The 18,225-nt window shown below is 43.6% G+C and overlaps 1 protein-coding gene across 3 annotated transcripts in view; it reads left to right on the top strand.

Annotated features, from left to right (window-relative positions):
• The window catches only part of arhgap21a (Rho GTPase activating protein 21a), a 53,769-nt gene that overhangs the window by 13,709 nt on the left and 21,835 nt on the right, over window positions 1-18,225 (top strand). The window contains exons 1-3 of one of the 3 annotated variants that reach the window (XM_068304637.1): window positions 11,426-12,433; window positions 15,763-15,951; window positions 17,316-17,337. In XM_068304637.1, coding sequence (XP_068160738.1) covers window positions 12,122-12,433; window positions 15,763-15,951; window positions 17,316-17,337 — 523 coding nt within the window. In that variant the 5' untranslated portion in view covers window positions 11,426-12,121. Of the gene's footprint in view, window positions 1-11,425; window positions 12,434-15,762; window positions 15,952-17,315; window positions 17,338-18,225 lie in introns of those variants that run through there. The other 2 variants (XM_068304638.1, XM_068304639.1) reach the window with 2 other exon arrangements.

The following is an 18,225-nucleotide window of genomic DNA, read 5'->3' as shown; positions in this document are numbered from 1 at the left end:
CCTCCTCTGGTGCAGTCCTGGGTCCTGTGGTTTTTCCTTTTCTTTCATCGCTTCATTATTCAATTAAGCTGTAAAACACATGTTAAGAACAACGTTAACCGCAAGGGGGGTTCCCTGTTGGGAGGACAGCAGTAAAGATGAACTGTGAGCTCTTGAATCATGCTCCATCAGCGGGGATGAGAATCTCTGTCTGGTTTCCATTTGGACCTCTGATGGATAACGTTGACGCCGCGCGGTGGGTGCACCTAGTAAATACCTTCAGGTTTGGAAGGTTGGACTGCAAGGAGAAAGCTTGTCGTGTTTGGGCCGACATTTAAACTGGTTTCTACTGCTGGTGTCTGCAGAGGTTGATGCCTTGCAGTCTTAAGCTATGTTTCTACGTAGAGGCTAATAGGGTAAAGAAACCATGTGGTACAGAGCTGTGATTGAGGTGCAGAGATGTTCCCATTCAGCCATCCCAGTAATCCCAGTGGGGACATCCATCAACTGAGCTCCAGGGCATTTTCTTCTTTGATTTGATTGATCGCTAACGACGGGCGCTAATGGACACGTGGCTGCTCCCACACACGTGCTCCACCACAAGTGGATGCATGCAGACCATCGCGTACACACTGTTAAAATTCACGCACACCTCTTAGACACACATTCACACGTATCCCTGCACTTTTCCACAGTCTCAACATTCCTCTGGCCGTATCTCACCGAAGGCCCCAACTGCTTTTAATCAGCTGGATCACGAGTCGCTCCAGATGGTCCTCAGCATTGGGTGGGGACTGCCACGGACGTGTTGGAAGAGGAGGAGGGGGATCGATCTCGTACTAGTCAACATATTTGTGCCCCCTCTCCTCCATCTTCAACATCCCCTCCCATCCTGGATTGCATCATCCTCCTCAGAGACCCACGCTGGACAGCCAGAGCTACGCTGGCCTTGCCATATTCAGTGCATGCATTTCTAAGCCTCACTTTTCCAAAGTTTTACTAGCTTAAAATTTTCCATCATCAGACTGAGGACTGTGTGTTTTGAAAAGAGCACTGTGTCCTTTTGGAGAGCATTAATGCAGAATGTACTGTTACAGTCGGTACAGGAAAGTTGTAGGCGTGCATAATATTTTAGTATTTCTCTTCCTCATGATTCCATCATACTGAGTTCAGTGAGTACAGAATGTCTTGCTCATGAAATGTGGGCATAAGACAAAATATGTGCAGAATGTGCACGAGATTACTCATCTGCGAATGTGTAATCAGAAGGAAACGGACCGCGTCAATGTACCGCCATAAGTTGTTGCTAGCATCCCACTACTACTATCTTGTAAAGGTTGGAAAAGAGCAGGAAGTGATGCAAGATGGAGTTAATTAGCAAAGGAGTGTCGCAGTTTGTGTGCAGCCATTCCACATTTAAACTACGCTGACATGAGGTTCCGTTTGCAGGTGTGATACTCACTTCCTGTTTGTGCAGCAGCCAAAACAACCCGACATGCACCTAGAAACTCTCGCAAAGTCTTTATTCGATCTGTGTTCACTCTTGGTTCCATCGTGTTTACGACTGTTACCTGGATACCGAGGGCTAATCTTTCCTGTCCCCTTTCTTTGTCACCTTTCCCGACTGCTAGGATCTCACGTTTCAGGGGCTGAAGCACACTCACACTCACTGGAGGAGGCGAAGGTCACGGTACATCCGCAATACAGGAAACGTCTGGGATAGCTGCACATATTTTGAATGGAAGGGGATATTTCATAGTGCTGCTTGTTGCTTGAAGCTCATCCCCTGCAGAGAGATCTCTGTCCTCAGATGACAAAGTGGTTATTCAGTCATTTAAAAGCACAACGAAACAACTTCTTGTTCCCTTCTATGTATTTTGGAGGAACTACTCACATATGGTTTTGTTACTGGTTCCCTGCTGTGAAGGCCTCATGCTGCAGAGAAGGAACGTAGAATGACTTCTGCCTCCAGTCCCACCATGATGGTGGAAAATTCTTTTCGATCTGAATGCTTTTAGTATCTGATCTCACCTCTCCTAAAAGAATTAGATGAGTTTGACCTTTCAGGTGAACAGTGGTCAAACATTGATAGTTGGGACGCAGGTGAAAAGTCACCCGATCCAGTTTATTTTCTACCAAATCTTTTGAGAACTTGTGGCACTAAACGAGATGGTGCTCCAGACAGATGAACTCTACAAATTAAAGCTGTTGGATATTTTTTTGGAGAAACCACACCCGTTTTAATTTATAGCCGTATTGTTTGCTGGCATTACTTTGATATTTTTACCAGACAGAGAGATTTTTTTAAGGGCGTCTACGTGAAATAGCATGATATGCGGTGAGAGGGTGCAGCGCTCTGTTAACACATTGAGAAAAATCTCCTGAACTAGTTTGATCGATCCAACCACTTTTCATCGCAGCCATCACTGCCGGTTCCTCGGCCAAGGAGTCAGACGGGATGAAGACAGGAAACTCTTTACTGTGATATAATAGTGCTTTTTACAGGAGGATAAATTTACATTTATAGCTGTTTCATGCCCAGCATTGACCTGATAATTCATCGAATGCCAGATAACATCGAAAGCACATTTGCTCCTTGGATCTGTTTCACATTTATCACCAGTGGGGTTTGTTTTTTTTGCAAGGTGTCCAGAGTAGAAGTGAGACTTTTGTGTGTGTGCTTCCTTGGCTGAGTCAGGTCAGGATTACATAAAGAGTCTTCATCTGTTCAGGTCTCCACTGAGTCCATGTGTCTTCTCTGGTGTTACTTTAATGCAACCCTTCACCTTTTAGCCCTAACCTCGAAACCTAATTCCATTGCACTTGCTAATGAAAGCTCAGTGTGTGTGTGTCCATGTCTGTGTGTGTGTTTTCTGGTTACCATGCATGGTTGCCATGTAGCGTCCCCCCCAGCAGCAGTCACCCACTCTCCCCACAAACGGATCCAAAACCAGTTTATTGCTTAATCAAGTCACCCCAGCTCAGCCTCGCCTCCATGGCGGCTTCGTCTCTGTCATGACACACAGTGACACACAGTGACCCCCCCTCCACCTCCCACCCGCATGAGTGAATGGCAGGCAAGTGGGTTTTTAGTGGTGAGGCCATCTGGCCCTCAATCTGGGCATGCAGTGCCACCAGCAGCCCTTTCTGTGTCCTTCTTTTTTGGAACACTTAAGCCTACACATGTGCTCCATCCTGGAGTAAACAATTGCCGCTGAGTCACTTTTTTGGGTCGCCGTGTGATCATTTTGTGTTAGAAATGGTTATTTTATATTCTAGGCCAGTGTAATGGTCAGCCCTTCTGCCTCGTCTGCACACAGACGTCCTGCTCTTATTCATGGCGTTTATAAAGAACACTTAGGTGGAATAAATACGCAGCTCGACCCCGTCCAACAGATTAGGTTTAATTGTATTTTCGGCACACGGTGCTTATTTTATTGCGAGGTTTTTTACTTCTAATCACTGCCGTGAGGTGAGTTTCCCTTCAGAGGACAGAGAGTAAAGAGAAATTGAATTTTTTAGTGTCACGCCTGCAGTGGTTCAGAAATATTTAGGATGTTGACTCATTTCCAACGCCATAATGAATTCATAATAAAATTTGTATGTGGATATATTTGTGCAGTGGGGTATGTAATAAGCTTTGTCTGATCTTTTTAAAGAGGCACCACCATTGACTGTAACATCTGTACTTCTGTATAGTGTGCTAGCTGATGTAGTTTCAAACAAAACACAGTGAGTGGACATTTTTAATTTCATGCTATGACTTTGTACCTTCATCCATCTCCTGTGAATGGATTTGCTCAAGTTTCCTGCAGTGTGTTGTGCAGCAGAAAGCATTTCTGGTCCTATTTGATATTGAATTAAATGGCTCCTATGAAGTGTTATCCATCAGTCTGCTTGGACTCATTTGGGGGGTCTCGGCAACCCTGAATAAACACGTTTGGGGAACATACTGGCAAATAATGGCTGAGCTGCTCCACACCGTGGGGAGAGAGCCTTAGAGCTAAACAGTCTTTTCTTCAACTCATCTGGCCCAGGTCCTCATTACATAACTGGGTTTTGTTGGACAGACACATACAGAACAGGCTTAAGAAGAGCAGGGACTCTTGTGGCTGTAAAGATCTTGTGTCAGCGGTTAGAGGAGATGTCGCTTGGGTAAACACTCCCAGAATGCTTTGATCCGGTGTGATATTTGTGTGAACAAGACGAGTCTGTCAATACATCACAAGTGTCTGGCTGCTGGTTGGCATGCGGCACAATCAAACATCACACTGCCCTAAATTATTCTCCGCCGAGCGATGTCAGCGCTCAAACGCGTCACATGAACTCTGTTGAACCCTAAATGACAATGACATTGTTTTTTTCCCATACCGCTCTGATTATATGCATCTCTGTCTTTCACTTTCATCCATGACCTTATCTGACTCTGATCCTTGCAGCCACGTTTAATCTGAAGACACTGACTTAAAACTCCCAAATTTAGGAATCTCAGTATTCCTGGCTTCTTGGATGAAGCCGTACCCGCACTTAAGATACTGAATTATCTTCTGAACCAGATTTCAACCTCACAACAACTGTTATTTTACACTCCACACACCCGAACGACGCCCTTTCCCATTCCATGACATGCAACATGTCACTGAGTGACTTTCAGGCCGTGCATGTCAGAGTCTTAACTGATGAAGACTGCGGTTCAACATGAATGTTTGCTGCAGAGGGTTGCCCTCGAGAGGGGTGGAGTTCAGACGACACATCCATTGGCAGGGAAGTGAAGGATGAAAAGAGGCGGAGTAAGAGGAGGGAGGGCGGGACCATGTGCAGTGCTGCACTTTCTCCAGCTCGGGCCACATGTACATAGAGGAAAACACCACAATGTTTTCCAGGGACCTTCATTCCTTTGTCAGATGACCGGTATCCGAGCGACACATTTTCTGTCTGTTTTTCTCATTTGCTCTCTTTCACATTTTCCCTCCCTCTCCCTGGATTTTAATAGCGGTGTAATTTACAGCTCTTGGTCAGCTGAGGGTTGTGTGTGACTGTGTTGTTCAAAGGGTGTGTCCCACATCCCTCATCAGTGTTGGCTCCGCTGCAGAGAATTTCTCTTCATAACCAATACCAGATTGGTCCCATACCAAATCTGTTACAGTCCATGGAATGCTTGAACATAAATGGAAGGGTATTAGTATCTTGAATTAAATTTTTCTTTACAATTTGACTATAATAACATACATTATATCATATATACCCACAAAAGATATAGCACTAAGTCCTTGTGAGAAATGGAATCAACCATCATAATTTCTACGGACCAAAAAAATGTATTAAATCAACAAAGAAACATAGCAGTCATTTTTTCTTTTCATTTTTTTGCAATTTTTTTGATGCAGTGGAATCACATGCAACCGAACCGCTGCACGTGATGGAGGTAAACACGAGAATGCCAGACGTGGGCTCATATCCAGATAAATATTTCATACTCTAAGAGTATTTTTAGAGGTTGTTCGTGTCCCTCTAGTTGCTTATGAATTTTAAATGACGGTCGTGAATATTTCACCAGACTACCAGAATAGCCGGGCTGGAAGCAAGAGAAGACGCTTTCAGCGTTTGCATCCATTGCTGGCATTTTGAATGGTTAAAGATCTGAAGAGGATGATTCAGTGTTTGAATAGTTTTTAGATTGATTAAATATTTTTTATCTGTAACAGAAATCACAAATTCACCTTGTTCCTATCAAGAAATCTTGTATTGTTATTGACTAAAACAATCTTTAAAAAACCAAAACCTTATCAATCTTTGGCGCTGCAGAGAGAAATGCGTTTGAACGATGCAGGTTGTCACTCATTGGCCTATGTTCCTGTCTGGTATACGTTGGGAACGATCGGACCCTCCACCCTTTTGCCTTCCCCTGGGCGGACAACAGTCCCACCTCAAACCTCAGCTCAGGGGATTCAGAGATCACCTTACGCCATCGCTATATGGGCTCTTTATGAAGCCACCCATTGGATGTCTTGGATGTCTTAAAGGAGTCTTTCAGACAACTGGAAAACCTGGGTGACTTGGTTTACATTCAGGGCGGACATTCTTGCCTATACGTCCCACGCTTGCATTTTAATAGCCTAGCATCTTGAATCAGGTTTCTGTCTCACCGTATACTCGATAAACCCGACGTGGAGTTTCCAGACGTGGGGCGTTGACGCTGTTGGGTGGGTTCTGCATGGAACAATGGTGTCTTATGTTGGATGAATCCTGTTTTACTTGTGGCTTTCTCAGCCTCTACATTGAATTTGACACTCCGGTACTGCGACTGACATTTTTTGAATGCGACCCATTCATAAGTCGTGCTTTCACAGGTTAATCCTTGGTCACTCCAGCAACACCTGCTACTGCGGATCAGACCGCGGCTAAAGCGGACCTGGTGTTGACGGATATGTTTGAAGCCCACTGTCAACATTACGTTTATCCACATTTTTCCTGTGGCACACCTGGATCTGTGACTCGACTGCTGCACCGCAACAGCTGCATTATGGGTAAAATGTTCATTAGAGTCGAGGAAAAATGACAAATGGCGTTGGCTACCAAAGGAAATCTCCGTTCATGTTATTCATGAGGGGGTTGACTCCTCATTAGTCTCACTTGAGAGGGACCAATGGTGTCTACTACGGTGCAGGAGAGGGGAGCAACATTAAATGGATTTGTTTTCTATTTTAAACACTTTTATTTATTTCAAATTGGCAGTCCATACCTGTAAACACACATCCCCCTTTGGAGGAAAGATTTCTCCCTTCATCAACACCGGATTCCACCCAATCACTGACAGCAAATCTCATTTGCCCTCATGGATAGCGAGTTATTACAACAATAAAACACACCGGATGTGTATCATCACAGAAAATATCCCATATCACTTCGTGTTCACATCTTTGTGGTCGGTCCTACCGGTCCAGTGGGTTGTTGTTTTGAACCAAGCACCTGATATTTCTTATCCTTACTTCTGCGAGCTTATGTAACACGGCAACTAAACATGTAGTGAGTGGGAGAGGAATGTTGAGTTGCATTTTTTTTTTTTTAAATGCAAGGAATGAGATGACAAGAGAAGCTATGCATGTTTTTATTGACACTTTCTCGTGATCCTCCTTGTGTTTTAACTACATGCCATCTCTCTGAGGGGAATTCACCGGTGTGATGAGGAGCCATGCGATTATTAAACATCAACAGAAGGAGATTTTTTTTTAAATTTCATCCAAAGGTGGAGAGGTGTGGGGCTGTTATTAGAAGCGAATTTGCTCCTTTTTTGTGCCATCTGAGAGCAGCTGCTGAGGAGTGAATGAGCGGACTCCTGAATGCTTGATTGGCAGATGCATTTGTCCGGAAGTGTCAAGGGACCTCTGGAGACAATTGTCCAGATCAAGCAGTGCTCCTTCACAGGGGAGTTCACCAGTATGCCAAGCTCATGCAAACACCCCCCGCTCCCCACCCCTCTTGGGTTTGGTGCTTTTGTCTTCCCTGTTTGTTTTTGGGTGAGTGTCCCAACCCACAGCCTCTCTTTGCAGCTACCGCTCCACCATGAAGGAAATCCCCTGTATTTTTTTTCTTCCTCCTGGAAGCTCATTGCCGTCGTGTGTTTCTCGTCTGCTCCACACAGATGGTCTCCATAGCAAACTGAAATTTCGATAGTTGTTTTTGCCAGTGGAAGAGAAGTGATGCTGGGACATTTACATCACAATTGTTGTGAGCTTGACTCACAGGGAGTCGTTGAAGCAAGTTTTGTTTGAGCTGGATACTAAAATGAAAAGTTGAGGTTGACTTTCTTTCTGCAGAATTGTTAGAGGATTTGATTTGATCTATTCAGTTTTACAGTCAATAATTATCTCTATTATCATCCATTTTGCAGAAGTGATCTTTTGCATGTCAGCAGAGGGCAACTTCACCACAAAACTGACACACAAGCCCTTTACCCAAAGATTGTGCAACAGCAGCACAATGAAGTCCTGTCCATTCTCTTTTTTTGTTTGTTCTATTCCTGCCTTGTAAAGAGAAAGATTCACAGCTATGTGATATTTAGAGTCACCTACACAAAGAAAAGACTTGAACCTTGAACCTTCTTGCTATGAGGTAACATCTGACCACTTTGCCGCTCTTGATTAAAAGTCGGGAAATAAATCCCAAGCAACTGGTTTCTCACCTGCAAGTCCAAATCCCAAAGATGTCCAACTTGAAATGGTCTAATTACCAAATCCACAAGTCCAGTCCTGACTCTCTTCCAGCTCCACTGAGACCAGTATCTGGTATCTAAATAATGAGCTCATACATATGTTAAAAATGAAGGGAGCTTTCACACTGTTGCTGTTCGAAATGATTTCAATTGTAATTACGATAGATTTTAGCTACTTTAATGTTCAGACTGATTAATTGTTTCAGTACTTCGTAAAACCTAAAACTGCAGGTTTATCTTCTCACCAAACCATCAAAAAAGTAAAATCTTGCTTGCAGCCTCTTTACAGATTTCATAATTTCCAAAATTGCTTTCAAAGTGGTTTTATAATACTGTATTTCCCACAACCACAGCTTTTCTCCCACACGTTTTGTCCTAGTTTTTCTTCCTCTCCACCTGGGAAAGATAGTGCGACTTTGTTTTTTTGCACCAACACACCATCTCTTGTTTATTGTGTTACCAAAAAGCTGCAAAATTCTATTTGGAACCTGCATATGCAAACTGACTTCATTATTAAATCCGTTTGGAAGAAGATCAGTCAGCAGTATTTGCTGATCAGCTCTGGGCAGTCTGCTGCCTCCCCAGGGTTTTCAGTTGTGGGGCGTACACCCCTTGGTACCCCCTAAGGGCTGTGTGAAGAAGGGCTTTATGGGTGTGCAGTGGTGTGGGTGCATAGCAGGAGCAGCCTGTTCCCTGGCCCTCATTAGCCAGCCTTTGTTACAGTAAGCCATACCTCGCGGAGCCCAGATGTAGCATGTCCAGATTAGATCTTACACCCGCCAGGAGTCCTGAAAATCCACGCTGAATCAGGCCTAATCCTCCTGCAAGACTTTCTCTTTTCTTCTACCACACACAGGCACGGCACAAACATCCACAACCTTAGATACACAAATGTGATCGCACACAAGAGTGGAGTGGAGACTTCAACATTTCTTATTGTAGTTTTTAGAGGCCTGTCGGTGCCTTGTGTGTTTAATCCCCGTCCAGAGATCCTGTCAGCTGCTTATGGACCACAGGCCCTTTATTTTCTTTGTTACACAAATGGGAGCTGTGGATAATCATCTGATAAACCCTAGACTCTGAAATTTAAGTGGATTGAAAGCAAACTGCATTGTGAAACAGCCTGTTTTTGATTGTGCGGTTCTCCAGAAATATAAACATTTGAAATTAGTTTCACAACTCATGGAACTCACATTTGGTGTTAAGTGTTGGATTTTTCCACAGTGACAAAACAGCAACTTTTCTTCAAGCCACTTTTTAAAAATTCCTTAGCTGTTTCCAAACTGAAATTGTTTACTGTTGTGTTTCAGCTTGAACGTTAAAGAGCGGTCTTGAAAACCCTCGAACCGACCTCGACAAAATCTTTTTGATTGCTCCATCCTTTCCTTCGTTTCACCGCAGCCACAGTCTGGATTGTGGATGATGTCTTTGACTGGGCATGTGAATGTCGCTTGTAGCCACAAGGCCGTTGCGCATTCATTGGCAGGAGAACTTGCTGCATTGAGTATTCATGGTGCCACCCTAAACATCTCTGCTCATCCTATCAATTGGTTCACCGCCGCTGTTATTAGTTCCTGCTGCTGTTTTTTGTGTCAAGGACAGCATTGTTTTCAATTTACACCTCTGTGCAATCTCATAAATTTTGTCAAAGCATTTTTCTTGCTGGTGTTAAAGAGCTGTGGTCAGTTTATTGTGTGTTCAAACATGATCCATCAGCTCATTAGCCTGCGGTAGATTAATATTCATATTGTGTGTCTTGTATTGAAATTTCAAACCTTGATATGGTTATTTTTTACACATACAATCAAATGTGAAGTCATTTATTTGCCCTGCAGAGTCGAGACTTGTGATAAGTTCTGTCTCGGTCTCATCATGCTACATGGTAGACAAATATTTGCTGCTTGGTGCCATGGAATTGTACAAATGACTAATGAATTTGTACCATACTTGTGTCCTGCTTACTCTGTGACCACAAAACCTTAGATGACCTGAAGTATCCTTAAAGTTGCATCGTTTTAAAATTGCTATCCAGCTCATCAATTTGTGAAACGAGCTGCTAAATCCAGAACTCCAATCCAAACACGTCCATCTTCTACTCTAACAATGTTTTACCAATCTCCTGGCACACAATGGATGGAAAACACCTCTGCAAAACTATTTGATGCCCCTAGACACAATAATCTATACATAAACTCCTTCACGGAGACCCAAACAAAGTATGAAATCACAGGCAACACCCCAGACAAGTGGCCGACATTGTTGTGGTCTGGGTTGTTGCTACAACACCAGATTGATATTGGCTAGTTTTTGTGTCCATATGGCTCAAATCCCACTCCTAGCAATAGGAATTTCATTCAGGGGACTTATTTATGTCATGTGTTTTAGATTTAGAGGAGTTCAGAGCTATATACAATATGGTCTGAAGCCCTTAAACAGTCTGACATGTCTTAGCGGAGGTCTTGTTAAGTTCGTAACTTTATCTCTAATGGTATACCGTACGGTTCTCATATCTTCTACTGAGACTCCATTATTGTTTTGGCTTCCATGAGTCGCATGTCTCGACTGTCTCTGTTGGGCGACTTCTATTTCGGCCGTCTTTTCCATACAGAATACCGCATGCTATATTGAGCTGAGTGAATGTGGTAACAAGATGCTCATAACAAAACACCGAGAGAACATTCCATCACTGGGTTCCTGATGTTGTTTTCATGGTTTCTTCTGTCTTGAGTGACAAATATTCCTCAGAGAAACCGACCAGAACTTCCATTGACACCGTCTGGCCGATGATTTCACTGTGAGAATTACGTCAGGTTTTTATTTTGTGACTGAACCGTTAAACGTCCGATTATGGGGCGGATCAGCGAAACTTAAGAACTCCTCGTGGAGACAAAGGATGGAACCAGTTTCCCATTCGACACAAGAGTTGTGTTGTTGCTGTAGGAGCAGCTCTGCAGAGCTCTGAGATTAAAACCTGATTAAATATTTAATATGTTTTAGAAAATCTATCTAGAACATCTATCAGCCCATCCTGTTCCCCATATCAGTTAGTGGACATAACAGCCCATAAGGTTCAGATTAGCTTCAGGCAAACCTCAAGATCATTTTTAAACTGTTTGATCCCTTTTTAATCAAGAAAGACATCAATATAAAGGAGTGATTGCATTTTCAAGCAGTTCCTGGTGAATATCTCTGACTACCAACTCCGTCACCCGGGCAGTCGCTCTTTGTAGTCGTCGGACGAGCTGCAGGCATGCAGAGGAGTGTGGCTCTGTTTAACATTTTTGTGCCATTATATATTTTATAGGACCCATATGCTTCTTGATCTGCGTTAGCCCTTTGTGATTTCCTCTGATGGCTGTGAAAAGTTTCTCGTGTCTGGAGGCAGGTAACTCCTTCAAAAACTTTCTGAATGCTCTACATGTTGACTTGTGAGTGCGTCTTGTCTTCTCCTTTCATTTGTTGTGATGATTTATTGATAAACCTTGACACGTGAGCCTTTAAGAATATGCCCGTTGGAGGAATTAAACTTTAAAAAGCATCTGGAGAGGTGAGGTAAATAGAAAGAGAGGGAGGGATGGTGGAGTTGAGGGAAGAGAATTCACTTCACACCGCCTGATGTGTGTTTGGGAATGTGTGTGTGTAACTTCACAGAGAGTTTTGTGTGGTGAGTGGGTGGGTGCGTCACTCAGTTGGTCTGGGCTCTCTGCAGCGCACTCATCCTCTCGGCTGAGTGGAAACATCATGCGTCTGCGGGACGCCCGGAGGAACAACCCCGTTTCCCCAGACTGAGAACCGGATACGACAGAACCCAAGAAGGTGCGGCATGGACTCAAGGGAGAACTTCCAGTCGGCTGTCTAAAAGAAGTTTGGGACAAAAAGACCCTACTTTTGAGGAGATTTTGCTGTCACCACCTGGGCTCTGGCTATGCCATGCTGGCCCAGAGGAACGGGCTCCCCCCAGGCTGTAAGCCGGTTCCTCTGAAGGATCGCCAAGACCTGCGGGATGCAGATGCGGATGCTGAAGGTTGCTGCGCCCTTCCTCCGTCGCCGTCATCTGGAGGTTGTCCCTGGGCTCGATTGGCCGGGGTGGACGGCTGCCTGTCGGAACCATACTGCCTTTGGTTCCAGCTTCTGGCCAGAGCCTACTGGGGAGAGGTGGAACTAGGACTCACCAGTCCCAATCGTGGCATTTCTTGGGCTCGCCTCAGGGAAGCATCAAAGAAGAACTGCGTTCGCTCGAGGGTAAGGACAGTTGGGTAGGATAAATGCGGAGAGCATCGGTCGAGGTCGAGGACAGCGTGAACGATTTGAGGAAACTCCGACTGGCTGAAATGTGTGTTAAAGCGATATCAGTATCTGGCAGAGATTTACAGAGGAAGTGCTTTTGAAGGGATGAGAGGTTAGGGGTGGCTACACTTTGTGCTGCTGTCTGAGGAATTCAGTGTGCGTCATCCTGCGCTCTGCAGAGGTAGTCCTGTTTCACTGACCGATATCGTCTGTAATTGGAGTGCGTCTGTGTGGGTTTTGGGTTTTTGTTTACGGTCAGTCCCTTTGGTAGTTTCAGATGCTTCCCTGTATTCTTTCAGAGAAAGGGATTCTGTTTTTCTGTAGGCATTTAATGCAGTTTCCTCTGATGTGAAAATAATTTATTTTTTTGTGGTTTTGACTGAAGGTTAATCAAATTAAGTCATTTTCAGGAAAGGCCCAAAGTAGGGTCTTGAAGACGTTTTTTCCAACGGTAAAGTGGATAAGGGTGACGAATGTTGAGGTCTGTGGTCACTTAGGGAGAGTTTGGAAAGAAAATGCAGGGGAGAGTGAAAGAGGTAGATCCATGAGTCAGGGGTGACTCATAAAACAAAAAAAGAGGAGGTGTGGAGAAAAGCTGAGTCCACAAGTAATGCCTTTCAAATTCCTCCTACGAAGGAGGAAGGACAGGCATGAAAATACCCCCCATCCTTTAGGCCGCGGCGCCATATGGTTGGGTACAGTTCAAACCCTCAGCCTGTGTTAATGGAGACCATTATGATGAACAGATTGCATAAATAATGGAGTATTATTTACAACGTTAGTGTTGTTCTGAGCAGATTTACAGTTTTGTTCCTTTTGAACACCTTCAACCAAACCCCTGTGAGAATCTGATGATGTAGCTGCACTGCTGCATAATTCAACATTATATTTATATATTTATATCTGCCCCACGAGGCATTTAAACTAAAATGACTTACCGATTACATAATCCTGTGTTAAAACAAGAGCCGTGCTGAAGTGTCGGCCCTCCTCCCTCGGCTACATTATGGACGGTGGCTCGCTTCCAGCTCACTTGGGTATTAGCGGTGATTTCACCGGTCACACCATGGAGCCCACACCCATCCCACTCTCCAGAGGCCCCTACATCTGCTGCTCCCAGACAGGCGGAGGAGAGGTGTGGATGGAGAAGCCAAACAGGGCCGACCAGGGGGAGAATATCTTTGTTTTGGATCCACACCTCAGATGTATTTTGGTAGGAGAAGAGCCTGTGGAGTGATCTGGAGCGAGGCTGAAACACTTGGCAGGCTCTCGTAGCCCCAGAGTCGCGATGGTAGTATTAGCAGCAACCGCTAACACACCGCCTGCGGCGGAGCAATTCGGCTCCATCATTACTCTGATGATGGATCTGACAGAAGTCTTACTGCTGGAGCAGCTCAGAGCAGCAGGAGGGGTCAGAGTGTTTCTAGGTGAACGATCAATAAGGAGTAGTCGTGATTGAATGCCGCATTATTGCTTCTGCGTGATTATTGGCTGTAGAGTTTCAAAAATCAAATGAAAGCATCTATAATGAGTTATTGTCTCATGCGTTGGGTTGTTGTATAATAAAAATGTTAAATAAAAATGAGAATTTAAAAAAAAAAATTATAGTCTTGAGCTTTTGCTTGAATTACTCGAACAGTTAATTCAAGTAAAAGCTTGAAATAATACATAAATCAGTTTATCCTTTCAGCTCTTGGCAATCTGTCAACGTTCACCTACAAGAAAATATACTGAAGTATTTTCATTTTGCATTACATAGAAATTTGATCAAGAGAAACTTGGAGAAACTTTTGGAAATAAAACTAATAATTTTGAATATTCAGTGACCGAGTCGCATTAAGGTGCTGCTAAGTAGATAATAGTGATCAGGCAATCAATATTGTTTCTTCAGGCAGCTGATCAGTCAACAGAACATTTTCTCCACGAATCAATGGAATCGATTGGTGATTAGATCAAACGTGTGACCACCCACGCCGACTCTGTTTGTGTTCCTGCATTTCTGTGTTTTATCTCAAGGTCTGCTGACATCATGTTCAGGAAGCAAAGCGACTAGCTGTCCTGCAACCCCATCCTAAGTGCTGTTTTTCTCACAAACAGCTTTTTGTTAAAGAAAATGTCAAAACTGATGTTGAACATGTGTTGTGTTATGTAGACATAAACGTAAAGTTGTGCAAGCTGAGAGCTGTCAGCATTTAAGGGTTGTTGTTTTTTTACCCTGCATTAGTCACAGTAGGAATGCAGAAGATAAGTCTGTCATCATGCAAACACGCCAAATAGCCCCGCTAAGCCCCAAACGGCCAGTAACTAAAGCCATATGTATGTTTGTGTGCAGCTCTGGGCAGCATAAATGTGGCTGAAATGACAGCCATGGTTCTGCTGACAGAAATTGGGATCATTGACGTGAACCACAACATAGAAACAGAATAATTTGACTGCAACTTCTTGGCTTTTCGACATTTTAACAGGTTTCATCTGAGATTCTGTCGATCTTTTCTTCTTTATTTGCTGATGTGCATTTACATGTGTGCAAAGACCAATTCCTGATCAACAGCTTAGAGTGAATATGATGGATTTCTCAAAGTCATTTGAGAAATTGAGATCTGGTTGCTGATATTTCTGTTCAAACTTTGATGGGTCTGGGAATATATCTTTGCCTGACATTTAATGTATTTGAATCGGATCCTGGCGAGTCAGAAATAATTATCATTCAGATAGACTAGTGGGAATGGGTGATTCTTGTTGGATGTGTTACATGTTTGAGTGCATTTAGAGGGGCAATTATCTGGCAGTAATTGTGTTACCAGCCTTTATGTGTAACTGAAGCTGTGGGTTGTAATGGTTGGTGTCAGTCTACTGCCGTGTTTGTGAGGATGGCAGTGGAAACAATGCAGGTCAGAAACGATATGAATATTCCTAAACGGTATTTTAGCAGACCGGAATATCAAAGATAATCTCTTCATTTATAAACTGTGACAAAAGGACACCTTTTTATGCAATAGAAACGCAATGTCCTCGCCTGATAACGCTGACAGATCGCCACCAGTATATTTTTAGTTGATTAATGAAATATGTGCTTCCTTCATCTGTGGAAACACTCCTTGACTCGGTCGTCAGGGCTGAAGTAAATGGAATGAATGTGTGTGGATTTTTAAAGTCTTTTTTTTTTTCAGAGCTCATATTTATCGTGCAGACTTGAGGGTGATATAAAAAAATTCCATATTTTAACTGCGCCTGTGTTTTGAAGATCAACGCTGACGTTTCTGTTTGTTCATCTTGTCTCTCAGGCCAAGCAGAAGGATGGGCGCGATCAAAGCGAGGCGTCGGCCACGACCTCTCCCATCCCGGAGGAGGAGCCCTTTTCCTGGCCGGGTCCCAAGACGCTTCACCTGCGTAGAACCTCCCAGGGCTTCGGCTTCACGCTGCGACACTTCATCGTCTATCCTCCCGAGTCGGCCGTCCACAACTCGCTGAAGGTGAGAAAACGTCGTCCCTGAATCCTCAGAACGACCTGATGACCTACGTTTACCGTAATCCACCGACCAGGATTTTATCCAATGCGATTTAAAGCTGCGTGATTTTCAAAATATGCCAGAGATTCTGACTGCTCGGAAAAGAAAATATACCGACATCTCCAAAGTAAATAAAGTTTTGTTGAATCAAGTGATGTAAGCCTGGAGGCCAACAGGAGGACTTGAAGAAGACACTGTCGTGACAGTCTCTGTTAAGAGAGACTTTATATGAAAAACAGATGAAATAACCATAAACGACAGGCTGTTTAAGAAAATCAAACTGAATTATTATATATAGTTTATGGAAAAATTGAGTTTTGGCACTGAAATGCATTACCTCATCATCGGCAATTTAATAAATATATCCTTGCTTTCCCCATATCAAAATTATCAAGTGCTTAAAAATGTGATCATAGCGTGTTCTTTTTCTGTTTGACTGAATCGCTGGTTTTGTGTTTCCCTCGCTGACGAGACGGCGAAGGTTATTAATACCGGTGTTTCAGATTGGTATCAGTAACGGTGCTCTGGATTGCGTGGGGACAAATCATCCTTTATTAATCCAGACGTCTCATCCACCCACCAAAGGGCTTTGGAAAACAGGACATGGTTTCTTTAAGAGGAGAATGTCTGTTCCTCTAGTCTTATCGCAGTGATGAGTTTTTTTTAAGTGATAATTCAGGATAAATTGGGTTTACTTTTCTCTGAAGTGTATTTTGACAGCCTCTTCAGGATTTCCTACAAAGTCTTGTTCGCTGCTTCGTGTTTATAGCTTTTGGCTTTGGTCTGGATGTTTGAAGACATCATCAGACATTAGTGAAACCAGCGTATTAAGAGTGTGTAAATTATTCAATCCGAGTCTCACCGTTGACTTGAACCAGTTGTCCTATTACATCATCGAAACCCAGAAGGGGGGAGGGGACCCAAACATCCTTACCCTTATACGTTCATCTCATTTATAGGAATTGCTTAGTAGGCCTTGATTTGATTCTTGATTAATTGCAGTTTAAGGATATTTGGATTGACTTGAGGAGGGGGGTCAGACCTTCTTAAGGAAAGTCTTGGGAGAGAAAGTTGGATTAATGCATGGCTGGAGGTGGGGGGGGGGTCGGATTTTAACCAAGGCTCAGAAGGAATTAAAGTTTTATATGTTAAGTTAAAGACATAAACTCAAACATGGCTCCATTTGTGAAGCACAAATTATTGAGATGAAATTTTTTCAATAAAGTTTTTTTGTTTTGTTTTTTAGTTTGTGAATTTTATGCAGAAGTGTTTGAAAATGACTGAAATGAAACCACAAACTAAAAAAATATTTTCTGTTTTGCTTTCAGGATGAAGAAAATGGCAGCCGAGGTGAGTGTAAAAAAAACCCACCTTTCTTTTGTCTGCGATCTGTGATGTCAGACGTCACGTTGATGATGTCAGAGAAGCCATCAGCTCTTTGTAGTCTTCAGTATACAGCATCAACACTCCGTTACTCTAATGTGGTTGTTCTGTCTGGACAGATTCTGGACTGATTCTGTGAGCCACGGTTTCATTAGAGCTAAAATAAGAGGCGTGACAATCCCAACAGCAGCGTCTGAAAACGCCGTTTTGGAATGGGATGGTCTGTTTGCAGGTGAAATGGTTCATTCTGAGGGCAAGCAGTAAGACAATGCTCAAAACGTTAGCCCTTCCTCTCCAGAGCAGCAGTCAGAGCTGTTAGCTCGGCAAGGCCTCGGCATTCCTCAGAGCATCCGGCTCATCCCTCCAGTCCCTCAGTATTCAGCTCACGCCTGCAGCCCAGCAGGAAGGCAGCAGGTTTTCTCTGCTGCATCTGAAGCATTCCACAATATGTAGGACGGCAGCATGTCCACATAAGACATGTATGTCTGTTGGAATAAATACCAATTAATTGTGCTGTCTTTTCCTGGAGGAGAAACATTGTTTTTATCCTTTAAAATAAATAAGATTAAAGGAGGAACTGGTTGTTATTGGTTGTTTGATTTGTCATAAAGCCAAAGTGTTACAGGGTGTTCCTCTGAATTGTTCCGGCGTTTGTGAAGAACCCGTGAAAAGGTGAGCGTGGCACTTTTTCTCGTAATTCCGACTCCTAACCGGCTCTCGACGGGAAATTGCAAGATTCCAGTAAGTGTCCCTCATCATCCCTCTTGGATTCCGGTGTCACATTCCTCACGCTGGCCCCTCCCCACCCACTTAAAGCCCTCCACATCCGACTGCCTTATTCAACACAGGCCTCCA

The sequence above is a fragment of the Antennarius striatus genome, chromosome 20, assembly GCF_040054535.1.
Source record: "Antennarius striatus isolate MH-2024 chromosome 20, ASM4005453v1, whole genome shotgun sequence".
NCBI classification, from domain to species: domain Eukaryota; kingdom Metazoa; phylum Chordata; class Actinopteri; order Lophiiformes; family Antennariidae; genus Antennarius; species Antennarius striatus.
This window is presented reverse-complemented; position numbering and strand designations above follow the sequence as displayed.